Raw genomic sequence first — 20,234 nt, forward strand, 5'->3', positions numbered from 1 at the left:
GGAGCCGGGTTCCGTTCAGGGACATGGCCCTGCATCTTGAAGGTACTCTGTATCCCTGTAGGGACCGTGCACGGCAACACCTCAGCTTTGCTGGGTGTGCTAGTGCACCGGGGACCGCGGCGCTGACCGGGTCTATATGTGCCATTACACACTCAGCGTCGCTGAGTGTGTTTATATGTAGGGGCTACCGCGCTAACCGCCGCTGCCATGTGAAACTGCGGCGCGGCTGGGACTTGTAGTTCGCCGGGGACTTCGGCGTCGGCCGCGCTTTTACGGCGGCGACGCTTATACTCGAGTCCCCGGCTTTCTTGCGGCCTAGCTTCCTTTTTCCCGCCCTCAGCCCTGACAGGCAGGGGGAAGGGCGGGACGCTGCACGGAAGAGAGGGACAAACGAGCAGCATGAGGGCTGGAGCATGCTTTGCATACTCCACTCCCCTCACTGTGCACTGTGTGAGACGCCCACGGCTCCCTCCTCTCGTCAGGACGCCGCAGCCATTCCTGTCAGCTCCTCAGACGCTGCAGAGAGGGATTAACCCTGGGAAACCCAGACACGGTCTCTGGTGGCCTCACAACCGCTTTAGGCGGCTGGTAAGCAGCACCTGGGGTGTTACCCCCATGGTGCTGTAGTGTATTGATACATTCTGTGTTATTACTATATACTTTACACTGTATGAGCACAGTTCATTATGGCTATTTACCCTTTTGTGTTAATCAGGGAAAACAATAGCATGGCGCCCACAAAGACAGGGGTGCCAAAAAACAGGATTATTAGGCTGCCTGCGCCGCTTGTACGTCCCAGCTGCCGGCAGGTCCCATTGACCCTCATTGTGTGCAATGTGTGGCCCCTGTGACTCTCTTCTTCAGCCAGAGCATCTGCTAAGAGGGGCCCAGGGGGAGACACCTGTTGACACGGTCCTTAGTGACGGGGATGGAGTTTGCAAAACTCTCTGAGACTATGGCTGAGATACTAGAAGCCTTGCAGTCCAGGCCGGTATCTCAGCAAAGGGACTCTGTTGAATCATTGTTCCCTGGCCCCCCTCAATTGGACCAACAATGTCCTCCCGGGATACATTCCAGGCTGAGGGTTCTGACTTAGACCCCAGCCCCAGACCGACTAAGCGGGCTCGCTTAGAATTTCCCTCGACATCATGTTGTTCAGGGTCTCAGCGGGGGGAATCTCCGGTTGATGATGCGGAGACAGCTGATCAGGATTCTGATCCTGAGGGCGCTCTCAATCGTAATACTCCAGACGGGGACGCCATAGTGAACGATCTCATTGCGTCCATCAATCAAATGCTGGATATTTCTCCCTCAGCTCCTCCGGCGGAGGAGTCAGATTATCAGCAGGAGTAATTCCGCTTCAGGTTCCCCAAGCGTACACAGAGTATGTTTCTAGACCATTCTGATTCCAGAGAGGCAGTCCAGAATCACCATGCTTGTCCAGATAAGCGTTTTTTCTTAGCGCCTTAAGGATACACGTTGTCCTTTTCCACCTGACGTGGTTAAAGGTTGGACTCAGTGTCTGAGTGGACCCTCCAATCTCACAGACTGGCGGCTAGATCATTACTTGCAGTGGAAGATGGAGCCTCGCTCAAAGATGCCACTGACGGGCAGATGGAGCTCTGGTTGAAATCCATCTATGAAGCTATCGGAGCTTCTTTTGTCCCAGCATTCGCAGCCGTATGGGCGCTACCAGCTATCTCAGCAGGTCAAGCGCAAATTGAAGCAGCCACATGCACGGCCGCGCCACAAGTGGCATCCATTACCTCCCAAACCTCGGCAACGCTATTAGTGCTGTCCTGGACTCTGCGAGCTGTACGGCGGTTGCGGCCGCCAATTCGGTGGTAGTCCGCAGGGCCTTATGGCTACGGGAATGGAAGGCAGATTCTGCTTCCAAAAAAGCGCTTAACCAGTTTGCCAATTTGTGGCGACGGGTTGTTTGGCGAGCGTCTGGATGAAGTCATCAAACAATCCAAGGGAAAGGATACATCCTTACCCCAGTCCCAACCAAACATATCCCAACAGAGGAGAGGGCAGTCGAGGTTTCGCTCCTCTCGGGGCGCGGGCAGGTCCCAATTCTCCTCGTCCACAAGGTCTCAGAAAGACAAAGGAGCTCTGATGCATGGCGGTCTAAGTCACGTCCTAAACAGACCACCGGGGGCGCCGCTAACAAAGCGGCTTCCTCATGACTTTCGGCCTCCGCTAGTAGCATCCTCGGTCGGTGGCAGGCTCTCCCGCTTTTGCGACACCGGGCTGCCACAAATAAAAGACCGCTGGGTGAGAGTTATTCTGTCTCACGGTTACGAGATAGAGTTTACCTCTCGTCCCCCGACTCGATTCTTCAGGTCATCCCCGCCTCCCGAGCGAGCCGAGGCTCCTCTGCAGGCGCGGCGTACTCTGACGGCTGAAGGAGTGGTGATCCCTGTTCCTCTTCAGCAACAGAGCCACGGTTTTTACTCCAACTTGTTGGTGGTCTCAAAGAAGGACGGGTCTTTCCGCCCGGTCCTGGACCTGAAACTGCTCAACAGACGGGTAAAAACCAGGCGGTTCCGGATGGAATCCCTCCGCTCCGTCATCGCCTCAATGTCCCAAGGAGATTTCCTTGCATCAATCGATATCAAAAATGCTTATCCCCATGTACCGATTGCTCCAGAGCACCAGCGCTTCTTGCGCATCGCCATATGACACGAATACCTGCAATTCGTGGCACTGCCGTTCGGCCTGGCAACAGCCCCACGGGTTTTTACCAAGGTTATGGCTACTGTAGTAGCGCTTCTACACTCCCTGGGTCACTCGGTGATCCAGTATTTGGACGATCTGCTGATCAAGGCACCCTCTATAGAGGCATGCCAACGCAGCCTTGACACTACCCTGGAGACTCTCCAGGGTTTCGGGTGGATCATCAATTTTCCAAAGTCAAATCTGACACCGGCCCAATCGCTGACATATCTTGGCACGAAGTTTCATACTCTCAGCGATAGTGAAGCTTCCGCTGATCAAACAGCAGTCACTACGGAAAGGGGTACAATCTCTCCTTCAAGGCCAGTCACACCCCGTGAGGCGCCTCACGCACTTCCTGGGGAAGATGGTGACAGCAATGGAGGCAGTCCCTTTCGCGCAATTTCACCTGCGTACCCTTCAATGGGACATCCTATGCAAATGGGACAGGAAGCCGACGTCCCTCGACAGGACCGTCTCCCTCTCTCAGACGACCAAAGCTTCCCTTCGGTGGTGGCTTATTCCCACTTCATTAGCGAAGGGGAAATCTTTCCTACCCCCATCCTGGGAAGTAGTCACGACGGACGCGAGTCTGTCAGGGTGGGGAGCGGTTTTTCTCCACCACAGGGCTTAGGGTACGTGGACCCAGCAAGAGTCCTCGCTTCAGATCAATTTTCTGGAAATACGGGCAGGGTATCTTGCCCTGAAAGCTTTCCAGCAGTGGCTGGAAGGCAAGCAGATCAGAATTCAGTCGGACAATTCCACAGTGGTGGCATACATCAACCACCAAGGCGGCACACGCAGTCGGCAAGCCTCCCAGGAAGTCCGGCGGATTTTGATGTGGGTGGAAGCCACGGCCTCCACCATCTCTGCAGTTCACATTCCAAGCGTGGAAAACTGGGAAGCGGATTATCTCAGTCGCCAGGGCATGGACACAGGGGAATGGTCCCTTCACCCGGGCGTGTTTCAGGAGATCTGTTGCCGCTGGGGGGTGCCGGACGTCGACTTCATGGCGTCCCGGCACAATAACAAGGTACCGACGTTCATGGCACGGTCTCAAGATCCCAGAGCTCTGGCGGCAGACGCCTTAGTTCAGGATTGGTCGCAGTTTCAGCTCCCTTATGTGTTCCTCCGCTGGCACTGTTGCCCAGAGTGTTACGCAAGATCAGGGCCGACTGCCGCCGCGTCATCCTCGTCGCTCCAGACTGGCCGAGGAGGTCGTGGTACCCGGATCTGTGGCATCTCACGGTCGGCCAACCGTGGGCACTACCAGACCGACCAGACTTGTTATCTCAAGGGCCGTTTTTTCCATCTCAATTCTGTGGCCCTCAACCTGACTGTGTGGCCATTGAGTCCTGGATCCTAGCGTCTTCAGGATTATCTCAAGACATCATTGCCACTATGAGACAGGCTAGGAAACCAACATCCGCCAAGATCTACCACAGGACGTGGAAAATTTTCCTGTCGTGGTGCTCTGCTCAGGGTTCTTCTCCCTGGCACTTTGCCTTGCCCATTTTTTCTGTCCTTCCTTCAATCTGGACTGGAAAAGGGTTTGTCGCTCAACTCCCTTAAGGGACAAGTCTCAGCGCTCTCTGTGTTTTTTCCAGAAGCGCCTAGCCAGACTTCCACAGGTACGCACGTTCCTGCAGGGGGTTTGTCACATCGTTCCTTCTTACAAGCTGACGTTAGAACCCTGGATTCTGAACAGGGTGCTGCTGGTTCTTTTTAAATCACCATTCGAGACAATGAGAGATATTTCTCTCTCTCACGCCTTTCGCAGAAAGGGTTTATTCTAGTAGCAGTCATTTCACTTCGGAGAGTGTCCGAGCTAGCAGCGCTGTCATGCAGAGCCCCTTTCCTGGTTGTTCACCAGGACAAGGTGGTTCTGCGTCCGGTTCCGGACTTTCTCTCTAAGGTGGTATCCCCCTTTCATCTCAATCAGGATATCTCCTTACCTTCTTTTTGTCCTCATCCAGTTCACCAATGTGAAAAGGATTTGCACTTGTTAGATCTGGTGAGAGCACTCAGACTCTACATTTCTCGTACGGCGCCCCTGCGCCGCTCGGATACACTTTTTGTCCTTGTCGCTGGCCAGCGTAAAGGGTCACAGGCTTCCAAATCAACCTTGGCTCGGTGGATCAAGGAGCCAATTCTCGAAGTCCACCGTTCGGCTGGGCTTCCGGTTCCCTCAGGGCTGAAGGCCCATTCTACCAGAGCCGTGGGTGCGTCCTGGGCTTTGAGACACCAGGATACGGCTCAGCAGGTGTGTCAGGCGGCTACCTGGTCGAGCCTGCACACTTTCACGAAACACTATCAGTTGCATACCTATGCTTCGGTGGATGCCAGTCTAGGTAGACGAGTCCTTCAGGCGGCGATTGCGCACCTGTAGGAAAAGGCCGTTTTACGGCTCTCTTACGAGGTATTATTTTACCCACCCAGGGATTGCTTTTGGACATCCCAATTGTCTGGGTCTCCCAATAGAGCGACAAAGAAGAAGGGAATTTTGTTTACTTACCGTAAATTCCTTTTCTTCTCGCTCTAATTGGGAGACCCAGCACCCGCCCCTGTTTTTTTGTGTACACATGTAGTTCATGTTGAATGGTTTCAGTTCTCCGATATTCCTTCGGATCGATGTTACTTTAAACCAGTTTATAATTCTTTTTCCTCCTTCTTGCTTTTGCACCAAAACTGAGGAGCCCGTGGGAGCACGGGGGGTGTATAGGCAGAAGGGGAGGGGCTTAACACTTTTGAGTGTAATACTTTGTGCGGCCTCCGGAGGCATAGCCTATACACCCAATTGTCTGGGTCTCCCAATTAGAGCTAGAAGAAAAGGAATTTACGGTAAGTAAACAAAATTCCCTTCTTATCAACATTAAATCTCATTTGCCAAGTATCTGCCCATTCTGACATCTTATCCAGATCTTTTTGTAATATTGTACTATCAAGGTCAGTTTTTAATATCCTACATAGTTTGGTGTCAAAGACTGACACTTTACTATCAATCCCATCCACAAGGTCATTATTAAAGAGATTAAAAAGAGTCAGTCCTAGCACAGATCCCTGCGGCACCCCACTGCTGACTATAGCCCATTTAGAGAATGTACCATTTATGACTACTCTTTGTTTCCTATCTTTTAGCCAATTCCTTACCCAGTTGCATATAGTTTCCCCTAGTCCTTGCTTCTGGAGCTTTAGTATAAGGCTATTATGTGGTACAGTATCAAATGCCTTTGCAAAGTCCAAATAAATCACATCAGCTGCATTACCAATATCCAGGTTTACACTTACCCCCTCATAGAACCTCAACATGTTGTTTAGACACAACTTATCTTTCATGAATCCATGCTGTTTGTCAGTTATTATATTATTTTCTGCAATATATTTTTGCATGTCATCCCTTAAAATGCCCTGAAAAACTTTTGCATACTACTGATGTCAGGCTTACTGGACGGTAGTTGCCTGGATCTACCTGGATTTACCTTTCTTGAATATCGGTACCACATCATCAATCCTCCAATCCTGAGGCACCAAGCCTGTTACAAGCGAGTCTAAGAAGATGAGATACAGCGGTTTGTCAATTACTGAGCTCAATTTCCTCAATATTTGTGGATGAATGCCATCTGGCCCTTGGGATGTGTCAATGTTTAATTTACTCAGACGCAGACGTACTTCATCTTGTGTTAAATTAATTATATCGGGTGGTGAAGTTTGATTTTTCACTTGTTGAATGATCCCTGGTACAGTCAGTTTCTTGGTGAACACAGATGAGAAAATGCCTATTTAATATCTCAGTTTTATGTTTGTCCTCTATAACTAACTTGTTATATTTTAAGGGGCAGACACTATCCTTTGTTTTCCTTTTGGCATTTAATGTATTTCTAAAAGATTTTGGGATTTATTTTAATGTCATTTGCGATTTTTGTTTCAGTAGCTAGTTTTGCTTGCTTGATTTTTTTTTTTTTTTTTACATTTGCTATTGATATCTTTATACTTCTGAAATGCTGTTTCTGTATTCTCAGCCTTTAAGATTTTAAACGCCGTTTGTTTTTGTTTTATTATACTTTGTAGTGTCTTATTTATCCATAGTGGTTTCTTTTTATTCCTGGACATTTTATTACCAGAGGACTGGAAAACGGAATTTTCTTAAGAAAAACCGCGGCAAACCGCACCCAAAAATTGCATGCGGTTTGCCGCGGATTTACCGCGGTATTGTTCGCGGTATTGCTGCGGTTTTGCCGCGTGCTGGTTAGTACATGTGGTTTAATGCATTCTATGCAAAAAAAAAAAAATTTCCTTCTGAGATAAATAGATAAATAGACAGAGGAATAGATAGAAGAATAGATAGACAGAGGGATAGAGTCCCTGTGAGCACACGCTGCATTTCTCCCGAGCGGTAATGTGAGTTCACATTACCGGCCGTGGGAAATGCCCTGTGGTTACCTCTGCAGGCTCGTTGCGATCCTGCATTCAGCAGCGCAAGACGTGGATTACACCAGAGCTGTGTGGATTACGTCGGAGCTGTGTCTTTGGGAGCGGTTAATAAACGGGTGAAAGAGGAGGCTTTTTTGTGTTTTATTTAAAATAAAGGATTTTTCGGTGTGTGTGTTTATTCACTTCACTTACGGGTTGATCATGTCAGCTGTCTCATAGACGCTGCCATGATCAACCCTGGAGTTAATGGCGGCGATGCGCTGCCATTAACTCGTTATTACCTGGATCGCCACCGCATCACGGCATCTGGAAGAGCTGGGGACACTCCGGGACTGCCACATAATGCATGCGACAGTCCCGGGGCAGCTGCGGCTGATATTCTCGGCTGCAGGAGGAGGGGGGACATTAACCCTGCCCCCTGTCCTCCCCAGCCTGAGAATACCGGGCCGCCGCTGTGTGCTTACCTCGGCTGGAAGGTAAAAAAACGGCGGAGCCCACGTGTTTTTTTTTTTTTTTTTTGTTCCCATTTGATTTGTATGTGTAGTCTATATGTCTGTGTGTGATGTGTGTGTGTGTGTCTGCTCCGCTTCCTCTTCCTGTAATGACATCACTTCCCTTTGGGATTTCACGATAACATTGCAGTCAATGGAGTGAAATCCCGCAGCGACGTGCGGAAAAGAAGTGACATGCAATTGGTTTTGCTGCGGGGATCCCGCAGCAAATCATGCAGCTGTCAAATTCCGCATAGTGCGCACAGCATTTTTTTTTCCCATAGGTTTTGCTGGTGATTCACTGCAGAGATGTTATGAACACTTTCTGCAGTGAAACATGCAGCAAATCCGCGGGAAAAAACGGTAAGTGCGCACAGGGCCTCAATGTGAAGAGTGGAGAGCAGGGTCAGCTGTGACACCTACTGTGATTAGTGGATAGAGGCGTCACCTCTGGTAACTGTTTTCATTATGTTTGAGTCTAAAAAGCCCCAGTGGCCAGTGTGAAAATTAGAAAAAGTTAGAAAAAAATAATTTTGCATTTTTAGTAAAGATCATAAGAAATAAAAAAAACAAATTGACAAAATAAAAAATAACTAACTCAAAAATATTAAACAATCATAAGTCTTTTCCGTGCCATGGGCAGCAGGTGTAAAGGCTCCTCAATGTTGAGTTTGCCTTCAGCACACGCAGAATTAACAAGTTTATTCCATGAAAATAATTATTTGGAAAGGCAAAGAGCATGTTTAATGGAATAAAATTAGCTGAAAAATGCAGATTGTACATTGTCGTGGTGATGGGGACTTGTGACAAACTAAAATGGGAATCTTGAGAATAATGCAATGACCGTTAGGCTAGGCACGCACTTTGCATTTACCTACGTGCAGTTCAAGAAGCACCTTTTTCCCCTAATTGATTTGATTAAAGTTACCTTTTGCAGAAAATTAATTCTTTGCAGAAATTTAGCGCTAAAAACGCATGCGTTTTTACCGCGTTTTGGATGCGTTTTCAGCGCTTTTTACCTGCGTTTTGATAATACGTTTTGAACACCAAGACACTGCTAAATAAAGTTTAAATAATCAAATTCAATGAAAAAATTGGAAACCCCCCCCCCAAATCTATATTTATAGGAAAAATCATGAAAATAGATTAATTTAATGAATTTATAGCGGTAATCTGATATTTAATGGAAAAATAGCAATAATTTATTAAATTTCTTTGTTTTAATTGTCGGACTATGTGTGTGTGTGTGTGTGTGTAAAGGGACATATGAAATCATTATTTTGATGTCCAAAACGCATGTTTTCTGCAATGGAAAAGCAGGTAAAACGCAGGAATTTGCAGGAATCTTGGTTTTTGCCATTTCTCATTGACTTCAATGTTAGCAAAACACTGCAGAAATGGCAAAAACAACTGACATGCTGCTTCTTTGAACGCATGGTTTTTGACACAAAATATGCAAATTAAACTCAGCGTTTAGAAACGCAAAGTGCGGTCTGAAATTCAGGTTTTACCATTTTTTGCTGGAAAATGGAAACGCAAGCCATTTGGCATCAAAAAGGTGCTTCTCTAAACGCTGCAGAAACGCAGGTAAAAACGCAAAGTGCGTGCCTAGCCTTACTCCTCTTTTTCATTTCTTTTTTTAAGATTCAATCAAGAACTCCCAGACCACATCAATAAGTCCTAAAAGTCTCCAAGCAGATAAGAAGCCACAGAAATCTCCAAACATTGATAAAAGGGTAACAAGCTACGCACAATAATTGGTTGATGTATTAACTAGAATATTCTATGCGTTATTGTACTATTGTTTACTTAAGAAAAAAATGTTGCTAAACTCAACTTGTTCACCCCTGAGCCTATCTTCACCTTCCTGACCAGGAAGGGAAGGAAAGCCGTTCAACTTATGAAGGCAAAATTATCTGGAATCGATAGCGGACGCCATGTCGCATTTCGAGAGCCCCTGATGTGCCTAAACAGTGTAGCTCACCCACTAGTGACCCCATTTTTTTACACCCCTAAGGAATTTAACCAGATATTTGGTGAGCACCTCGCACTCACAAGTGTTTTACAGTATAACATTAGGCCGTGAATGTAAGGAATGACATTTTTTCCCTACAAAAATGTTACTTTTTGCCACAGATTTTTTTATTTCACAAGGACCTGGAGGAAATGGACCACACAACTTGCTGTTCAATTTCTCCTAAGTACAGCAATACCCCATATGTGGCTGAAAACTACTTTTCAGGCATAGTGGGAATAAGAAGGGAAGAAGAGCATATTTTTAGATATTGCGGTTATGGTTTGTGCGTGCCATGTTACATTGCCAGAGCCCCTTCAGTGCTGGAACAGCAGATCTCCCCCCACCCATAAGTGACCCCACTTTACAAACTACACCCTTGAATGAACTCCTTTAGGAGTGCTGTGATCATATTGATAGAATTATACACCATTGGGTCATGTAGAAAAATAATTACATTTTACCATAAATAAATTTTAGCCCCAGATTTTAAACACTGTAATGGGTTACAATGGCATCAAAGTTTGTCACACCCTTTTTGCTGAACATGGCAATGCCTCACGTAGATGTACAGTACTGCTTAGCTGCATGGCGAGACTTGTGAGGGAAGGTGTGCTATTTGGCTCTTGGAGCACAAATTTTCCTAGACTAGCTTGCAGACTTCATATACAGGGCCCCTAAATGCCAGCACAACACAAATCCCCCCAAGTGAGCCGATTTTGGAAATTGCACCCTTCTGGGAATGTATCTATGGGTATAGAGCCCCGAGATGCCAGTAAAGTATAATCCCCCTCCGTTGAGCCCATTTTGGAAATTACACCCCTCTGGGAATATGCCTACAGGGGTAGTCATGAATTTGACTCCATGGGTGTTTTCCAGAAAAAGCTGATGTTGCTGAGTGAAAACTGCAAATCTGCCATTGTAGTGCCTGCACATTGTAGTGCCCATTCATAGTTTTCAAGTTTTCAGTACATTGTACCCAGCTCATGCTTCTGTAGGCACGCACCCCATAAATTAAGTAGGCTCTCATCGCTACAAAAATGCAAGACATGGATGCTAAATAGGGTTTGGGTACACTATGGAGCTCAGAATGGAGGTGGGCATTTAGATTTGGGAGCACAAATTTTGCTTGATTTCGTATGATGAAAAGAAAAAGTTTTTGCTTATCTAAATAAAGTTTAATGTAGATTAATTGGATAACTATTTGTGTATTGTGTCCAGTGGGGGTTAAACAAAGAGGTTTCCCCTCATATATTATCATTTGAGAAGTGATGGGCAATTAAAGACCTCACTTCTGTTTTGTATTAACCCTTCACAGCCTCAAACAGACTCCATGCTATGGATGATAAAGCCAGAGATATCAGATGAAACCTTCCATAGATAAAACAGTAGTATCAGGCTATGTTACATAGTTACTTAGGTTGGAAAAAAGAGCAAGGTCCATCTAGTTCAACATGTTGCATTTTTCTAGTGTGCTTTTTCCTATGCATAAAATAAACATTGCTTTTTAAAGTTAAAAAAAATAATAAATTTTGATCACATTTACTCCATGTTCTGTGCTGAACACTTACATCGGGATTTCCATCTAAATCTCCAAATTGCATGCTTCAGATAACACCCCTCTGGGATCCATTCACTATAATGTGTCAGCAGAGTTACAGTACACTCCGTCAGGCCTCTGTTCATCAGTGTTTCTTTTCATAATTCCCCAAATCTTTATGAATGCTTAAAGGGGTTGTCCACAATTAGGACAACCCTCTTCTACTGATACCCCACTTGTTTCCCCCAGTTAAAATAAGGCACTGTATTCACCTCAACTTTTGGTGCCATTTCAGTGCTCTTGGTAATCACAGTTCGGGGCTCACATACCATTGTAATGTCATGCGAGCTGTGCGTCCAATCACCGACTACTTCTTTCGCCACGCCTTTGGACACAGGAGCAATCCGCAGGAGGTGACAGCCGCAGCATTGCTTCCTGTTGATTAATTCACTTAGCCCAAAGGTGTGGAGAGAGAAGTTGGCGGTGATTGGACGCGCGGCTCGCATGACATCACAATGTTATGTGAGCCCCAACATTTATTTTTATGTGGATGAATTGGATACGATACTTTGATTCTTTTATTATATTTTCTTTGAGAGGTGAGGTGACCAAAAATCACAATTGTGGTGTTTTTGATTTTCCTTCTTTTTATTTAAGATGTTTACCAATCCGGTTATTTAATACTGTATTTTAATAGGTCAGACTTTTGCAAACGTTTGTGTACCAAAATACGAAATCCCCACTTTTATCCTATTTTTAGATATTTTTTATATTTTTACAATCTTTTTTCTTCATTTTTTTTTTCTATGCTATTGTTTGTACTATATAAAGCAATACCACAGTATTGCAGTATATAGTGAAAACTTCGGTCACCTGTGGAGCTCAGTCTCAGACTATTTGATAAAAGGACAGTGATTACAGTGAAGGGGGGATATTCAGCGGACCAGCGACTGATTTAGTAGCGTAACGCCTCCCGCCATTGTATCCATGAGAGGCTGATGAGAGCCGCTGCGTCTGAGCACCAGCACGTGGTTCACATGCTTCTGTGAGTGATTGACTGCGTGATTAAAGCCATGGCCGAAACTCTGCGCCAGCTATGGCCGCTGGAGACAGCGGTCGACTAAGTTATGTAGCCGGTATCGACTGCTTGTCAAGGGAGCTCAGTTCCTCAACCACTTCCCATGGTGTTAATACTTTTTGCTGTAAGGGGTTAATAAGCTGCACTGAGAAATATAAAAGAAAAATCCATTTTTCTTTGTCGCTCCATTGGGAGACCCAGACAATTGTTTTTTTCAATTGGGTGTATAGCTTCTGCCTCCGGAGGCCACACAAAGTATTACACTTAAAAGTGTAAACCCCTCCCCTCTGCCTATACACCCCCCCGTGCATCACGGGCTCCTCAGTTTTTATGCTTTGTGTTGAAGGAGGCACACATGCACGCAAGCTCCACATTTTAGTCAGCAGCAGCTGCTGACTCTATCGGATGGAAGAAAAGAGGGCCCATAACAGGGCCCCCGGCATGCTCCCTTCTCACCCCACTCTGGTCGGCGGTGCTGTTAAGGTTGAGGTACCCATTGTGGGTACAAAGGCTGGAGCCACATGCTGTTTTCCTTCCCCATCCCTTAGGGGCTCTGGGTGAAGTGGGATCCTAACCGGTCACCATGCACTGGGACCGTGCTCCCTCCGCAGCCCCTGGGGGAATCTGACGGACAGGAGACCGGGTATCGTCAGGGACAGGCCCTGCTCCTCTGAGGTACTCTGTGTCCCCTTGGGGACGGCGCATAGAGCGCCTGTGTAACGGACGCTGCAGCACCTGCCGGGTGTTTTGCGTCGCCGGGACTACCGCGCCGACCGCGCTTGTTTGCCGGCCGCGCTAATAAATTTAGTCCCCGGCTTTTGCGGCCTAGTACCGCAAACTCCCGGGCCTGCCAGTCAGGGGTGAGGGCGGGACGCTAGACTGCATGTCAGCGGTGAGGGCTGGAGCATACTGAGGTATCCTCCTCCCCCCTCACTGAGCACTGCGGGGCACCAGATTCCCGCACTTTCTGAGGCACGCCCATGGCTCCCTCCTCCTCTCAGAACGCTGGCAGCCATTCCTATCAGCACTTCTGACGCTGGAGAACTTCAGAGGGGAGACAACACCGAGCTCCACAGCTCTGGGAGGCCCAGGCAGGGAATCTGGTGGTCACACAACCGCTGAGGGCGGTCGGTAAGCCGCACCTGTTACTAGGTGCTGGCCCCCCTGGGTGCCGAAGTGTATATTTATATGCTTATATTGTATACATTTACTCTGTACGGCCGCACTATTTGCTTTTGGCTATATACCCTCACTGATTGCTCTAAGAGGAGACAACAGCATGTCGTCCGCAAAAAGCAAGGGTGCCAAGGCACAGGCTTATTTTGCAACCTGTACCTCATGTGCGGCTATGCTACCTGCAGGTTCCACCTACCCTCATTGTCTGCAATGCTCGGCCCCTGTGACACTCACTCAGCCGGAGCCTCAGCCACTGGTGGGACCCTCGGCCCAGGTGGAACCACCTGCTGCCACTGTCCAGGTGACAGGGACAGAGTTTGCAGTGTTGGCTGACAAACTTTCTGAGTCAATTTCTCAATCCATGGCTCAGTCTATGGATAGATGGTCTGCTAAGATACTAAAAGCTTTGCAGTCCAGACCGGTAACACAGGCCCCGGGCACTGTTGAATCATTGCCCTCAGACCCCCCTCGGTCGGCGCAGCAAAGTGCTCCTGGGGCGACTCATAGGTCCCACGTTGAGGACTCCGACGCGGACCGCAGTCCCAGACCGGCTAAGCGGGCTCGCTGGGAGCTTCCCTCGACTTCATCACACTGCTCAGGGTCTCAGCATGAGGACTCTTTGGAGGATGAAGCGGAGGTGGCAGATCAGGGCTCTGATCCTGACGCCGCTCTCAACCTTGATACACCTGAAGGGGACGCCATAGTAAACGACCTTATAGCGTCCATCAATCAGGTGTTAGAACTTTCTCCTCCAACTCCTCCGATTGAGGAGTCAGCTTCTCAGCAGGAGAAATTCCAATTTAGGTTTCCCAAACGTACACGGAGTGCGTTTCTTGATCACTCCAACTTCAGAGATACAGTCCAGAAACACCGAGCTTTTCCGGATAAGCGCTTTACTAAGCGCCTTAATGACACACGTTACCCCTTCCCCCCTGATGTAGTTAAGGGTTGGGCTCAGTGTCCCAAGGTGGATCCTCCAGTCTCTAGACTGGCGGCTAGATCCATAGTTGCAGTGGCAGATGGTTCATCGCTCAAGGATGCCACTGACAGGCAGATAGAGCTCCTGATGAAATCCATCTATGAAGCTATAGGTGCGTCTTTTGCTCCGGCATTCGCAGCCGTATGGGCACTCCAAGCTATATCAGCTTGTCAGGCTGAGATTAATGCAGTCACACGTGCCTCTACTCCGCAGGTTGTGTCTTTAACCTCTCAGGCATCGGCTTTTGCGTCCTACGCCATGAATGCTGTCCTGGACTCTGCGAGCCGTACGGCGGTAGCATCCGCCAATTCAGTGGCACTCCGCAGGGCCATGTGGCTACGTGAATGGAAGGCAGACTCTGCTTCCAAGAAGTTCTTAACCGGTTTGCCATTTTCTGGCGACCGCCTGTTTGGCGAGCAATTGGATGAAATCATTAAACAATCCAAGGGAAAGGACTCGTCCTTACCCCAGTCCAAACCAAACAGACCTCAACAACGGAAGATACAATCGAGGTTTCGGTCCTTTCGGCCCTCAGCCAGGTCTCAATTCTCCTCGTCCAACAGGCCACAGAAGGGCCAGAGGAACTCTGATTCATGGCGGTCTAAGTCACGTCCTAAAAAGACCGCCGGAGGAACCGCTCCCAAAGCGGCCTCCTCATGACTTTCGGCCTCCCCAAACCGCATCCTCGGTCGGTGGCAGGCTCTCCCGCTTTTGCGACGCCTGGTTGCCACATGTCCAAGACCGATGGGTGAGAGATATTCTGTCTCACGGTTACAGGTTAGAGCTCAACTCTCGTCCGCCGACTCGTTTCTTCAGAACATCTCCGCCCCCCGAGCGAGCCGATGCTCTTTTTCAGGCGGTGAGCACTCTGAAGGCAGAAGGAGTGGTGATCCCTGTTCCCCTTCAGGAATGGGGTCACGGTTTTTACTCCAACTTGTTTGTGGTGCCAAAAAAGGACGGATCTTTCCGTCCCGTTCTGGACCTCAAACTGCTCAACAGACACGTGAAAACCAGGCGGTTCCGGATGGAATCTCTCTGCTCCGTCATCGCCTCGATGTCCCAAGGAGACTTCCTAGCATCAATCGACATCAGGGATGCTTATCTCCACGTGCCGATTGCACCAGAGCATCAGCGCTTCCTGCGTTTCGCCATCGGGGACGAACACCTTCAGTTCGTGGCACTGCCTTTCGGCCTGGCGACAGCCCCACGGGTCTTCACCAAGGTCATGGCAACAGTGGTAGCAGTCCTACACTCTCAGGGACACTCGGTGATCCCTTACTTAGACGATCTTCTAGTCAAGGCCCCCTCTCGGGTGGCATGCCAACACAGCCTGAACATTGCTCTGGAGACTCTCCAGAGATTCGGGTGGATCATCAATTTCCCAAAGTCAAAATTGACACCGACCCAATCGCTGACATATCTCGGGATGGAGTTTCATACTCTCTCAGCGATAGTGAAACTTCCGCTGGACAAACAGCGTTCACTACAGACAGGGGTGCAATCTCTCCTTCGAGCCCAGTCGCACCCCTTGAGGCGCCTCATGCACTTCCTAGGGAAGATGGTGGCAGCAATGGAGGCAGTTCCATTTGCGCAGTTTCATCTGCGTCCACTTCAATGGGACATTCTCCGCAAATGGGACAGGAGGTCGACGTCCCTCGACAGGAACGTCTCCCTTTCTCGGGCAGCCAAGGCCTCCCTTCAGTGGTGGCTTCTTCCCACTTCTTTGTCGAAGGGGAAATCCTTCCTGCCCCCATCCTGGGCTGTGGTCACGACGGACGCGAGTCTGTCAGGGTGGGGAGCGGTCTTCCTCCACCACAGGGCTCAGGGTACCTGGACTCAGCCAGAGTCCTCCCTTCAGATCAATGTTCTGGAGATAAGGGCAGTGTATCTAGCCCTAAAGGCGTTCCAGCCGTGGCTGGAAGGCAGGCAGATCCGAATTCAGTCGGACAACGCCACGGCGGTGGCATACATCAACCACCAAGGCGGCACACGCAGTCGTCAAGCCTTCCAAGAAGTTCGGCGGATTCTGCTGTGGGTGGAAGCCACAGCCTCCACCATCTCCGCAGTTCACATCCCGGGCGTAGAAAACTGGGAAGCAGACTTTCTCAGTCGCCAGGGCATGGACGCAGGGGAATGGTCTCTTCACCCGGACGTGATTCAAGAGATCTGTTGCCGCTGGGGAACGCCGGACGTCGACCTAATGGCGTCCTGGCACAACAACAAGGTCCCGGCATTCATGGCACGGTCTCAAGATCACAGAGCTCTGGCGGCAGACGCATTAGTTCAGGATTGGTCGCAGTTTCGACTGCCTTATGTATTTCCTCCTCTGGCACTGCTGCCCAGAGTGTTACGCAAGATCAGGTCCGACTGCCGCCGCGCCATCCTCATCGCCCCAGACTGGCCGAGGAGGTCGTGGTACCCGGATCTGTGGCATCTCACGGTGGGTCAACCGTGGGCACTACCAGACCGACCAGACTTGCTGTCTCAAGGGCCATTTTTCCATCTGAATTCTGCGGCCCTCAACCTGACTGTGTGGCCATTGAGTCCTGGATCCTAGCGTCTTCAGGGTTATCTCAAGAGGTCATTGCCACTATGAGACAGGCCAGGAAACCAACGTCCGCCAAGATCTACCACAGGACGTGGAGGATCTTCTTATCCTGGTGCTCTGATCAGGGTTTTACTCCCTGGCCATTTGCCTTGCCCACTTTTCTGTCCTTCCTTCAATCCGGAATGGAAAAGGGTTTGTCTCTCGGCTCTCTTAAGGGACAAGTCTCGGCGCTCTCTGTGTTTTTTCAAAAGCGTCTAGCCAGGCTTCCGCAGGTACGCACGTTCCTGCAGGGGGTTTGCCACATAGTCCCTCCTTACAAGCGTCCGCTAGAACCCTGGGATCTGAACAGGGTGCTAACGGCTCTTCAGAAACCACCTTTCGAGCCAATGAGGGATGTTTCTCTTTCACGCCTGGCAGTCACATCACTTCGGAGAGTGAGCTAGCTGCGCTGTCATGCAAAGCCCCCTTCCTGGTGTTTCACCAGGATAAGGTGGTTCTGCGTCCGGTTCCGGAATTTCTCCCTAAGGTGGTATCCCCTTTTCATCTGAATCAGGATATCTCCTTACCTTCTTTTTGTCCTAATCCAGTTCACCAATGTGAAAAGGATTTGCACTTGTTAGATCTTGTGAGAGCACTCAGACTCTACATTTCTCGTACGGCGCCCCTGCGCCGCTCGGATGCGCTCTTTGTCCTTGTCGCTGGCCAGCGTAAAGGGTCGCAGGCTTCCAAGTCAACCTTGGCTCGGTGGATCAAGGAACCGATTCTTGAAGCCTGCCGTTCTTCTGGGCTTCCAGTTCCTTCAGGGCTGAAAGCCCATTCTACCAGAGCCGTGGGTGCGTCCTGGGCATTGCGGCACCAGGCTACGGCTCAGCAGGTGTGTCAGGCGGCTACCTGGTCGAGTCTGCACACTTTCACGAAACACTATCAGGTGCATACCTACGCTTCGGCAGATGCCAGCCTAGGTAGGCGAGTCCTTCAGGCGGCGGTTGCCCACCTGTAGGAAGGGGCCGTTTTACGGCTCTTTTACCGAGGTATTCTTTTACCCACCCAGGGACTGCTTTTGGACGTCCCAATTGTCTGGGTCTCCCAATGGAGCGACAAAGAAGAAGGGAATTTTGTTTACTTACCGTAAATTCCTTTTCTTCTAGCTCCTATTGGGAGACCCAGCACCCGCCCCTGTTCCCTTCGGGCTGTTGTTCTTTTGTGTACACATGTTGTTCATGTTGAATTGTTCTTGGTTCATGGTTCAGTTCTCCGAACATCCTTCGGATTGAATTTACCTTAGACCAATTTATAAGTTTCCTCCTTCCTGCTTTTGCACCAAAACTGAGGAGCCCGTGATGCACGGGGGGGTGTATAGGCAGAGGGGAGGGGTTTACACTTTTAAGTGTAATACTTTGTGTGGCCTCCGGAGGCAGAAGCTATACACCCAATTGAAAAAAACAATTGTCTGGGTCTCCCAATAGGAGCTAGAAGAAAAGGAATTTACGGTAAGTAAACAAAATTCCCTTCTTATTTTATTTATTTAAAGAATATTAATTTATTGCTTTGATTATTTTCATTTTTCCAATAAACTAATAATGATTCCATCTATCCAGTAAATTCACTTAATTGACTGTACCTTGGCTATTCCACTATAACTGTTCAGAATTACTGAAGAAACATGACCACAACGAATAATTTTTTTCCTAATAAGTGCTCATGCATGCAGAGCAGATCTGCACATAGAGAAATGCCTACCTACACACCCATACCCAGGCCAGTTTTGAAGGGTAACGCATTTGGTTTAGGTCAAAATCCATCCCCAAATGCTTTTATACTTCTAAAATAACAGAGCAGGCATTCACCTTCCCCAGGTCCAGTGCCGTTTTTCTGACATTACATTGGTCTAGGCTTTGGCTGTAGCGGTGACAACACTGCTGCGACCAATTACTGAGATCAGTGGCTCTGCTAGTGTAAATTGCACTGAGTGCCATTGACTACAATCCTGATAACATATCTGTTCCTTTATAAGACATGAGAACCGATATCATAGTATTGAGGCTGAGAAAATGAGGGGTGCTTTCCCAGGAAATCAATCCGAACCCTATGGGTGTGGGATTATAGCACATAGTGTCCACCACTTCTGGGGCTGCGCTTCTGAAAAGTACATGCAATAACATGGTCAGTACACATTGACGGCTTTTCTTTAAAACCCAATGAGAATGATGGGTATGTTTTCTTTTGTAATCGACTTATTTTATTATATTTTTCTTATATTCCTGTATTTATTTCTAGGCTCCAGGAAGACTACCACAGAGTCAAAAAGGTAATTATATTAATGTTGCTGGTACTCGCCACATGTTGGTACTCGTAATTTAATATGTATTAATAACGGTAATTATGATTCAGAAGAAAAATGTGAGATTTCTAGTCTTTGTGAATGGCAACTTGCCAGGTCCCCCATGCCCCACAACTGCCACCTTACATATCTTCCCCTTCTTCACTGCGCATGACTTGAAGGAATAAAAGTTGTGCGTATGTGCGAGACTTGCTGATCATTGGATGACTAATCTAAGGGAATCAACGGCCCCCAACTAGTCTGAAATTAAGCTGCATATTGTAAATGGATTTTTCACCTTTTTTCTTTTTTTTTTTTTTTTTTTTTTTTTTTTTTTCTCTCCCCACGCACGGCAGTCACTTATACTGTACATATACTTGTTAAGTGGGGTGTTAATACAAGAATTGACACATGGTGGTGGTCTGTGGTGTACGGGGGATCTATCGGCTTCCCTTTATTTGGTAGATATCTAACATCATTAAAATGGGTGGATAAATGTAAAAAATGTTTAGCAGACCTATGCATGTTTTGTAAAATGCTAAGTAATAGAATTACTAGTACTACTTCCAATCACCTAGTTAATATCTGAAGGATTTGGCTATAATTACTATCTGATTTTGTGCCTCTTATAACTTAGGTACTGTAACCAAGCTAAGTCGTAGACGGGTGTCCTGCAAGGACTTAAGGAGCCCTGATTGTGATGGATGGCTGTGGAAGAGAAAAGAAAATGTTAGCTTCATGTCCCAGAAGTGGAAACGCTGCTGGTGCGTCCTTAAGAAGGATCGATTATACTGGTACAGCTCACCACAGGTATACACGGTTCTGACTGGTGAATACATTGGTGACTACAGCTCCATATTTACAGATACTAAAACTCATTGCTCATTCTCAGAATGGTCTTTCTTGAGCTTTGAAGCCTTTTAGGTGCATTATAGTGTT

General features: G+C 48.1%; 1 protein-coding gene across 2 annotated transcripts in view; it reads left to right on the forward strand.

Annotated features, from left to right (window-relative positions):
• The window catches only part of CNKSR1 (connector enhancer of kinase suppressor of Ras 1), a 132,467-nt gene that overhangs the window by 82,580 nt on the left and 29,653 nt on the right, over positions 1-20,234 (forward strand). For both annotated transcript variants that reach the window (XM_075335826.1, XM_075335827.1), the window contains 3 exons: positions 9,285-9,376; positions 19,253-19,283; positions 19,933-20,105. In XM_075335826.1, coding sequence (XP_075191941.1) covers positions 9,285-9,376; positions 19,253-19,283; positions 19,933-20,105 — 296 coding nt within the window. The remainder of the gene's footprint in view (positions 1-9,284; positions 9,377-19,252; positions 19,284-19,932; positions 20,106-20,234) is intronic.

This window comes from Anomaloglossus baeobatrachus, chromosome 2, assembly GCF_048569485.1.
Source record: "Anomaloglossus baeobatrachus isolate aAnoBae1 chromosome 2, aAnoBae1.hap1, whole genome shotgun sequence".
NCBI lineage: Eukaryota > Metazoa > Chordata > Amphibia > Anura > Aromobatidae > Anomaloglossus > Anomaloglossus baeobatrachus.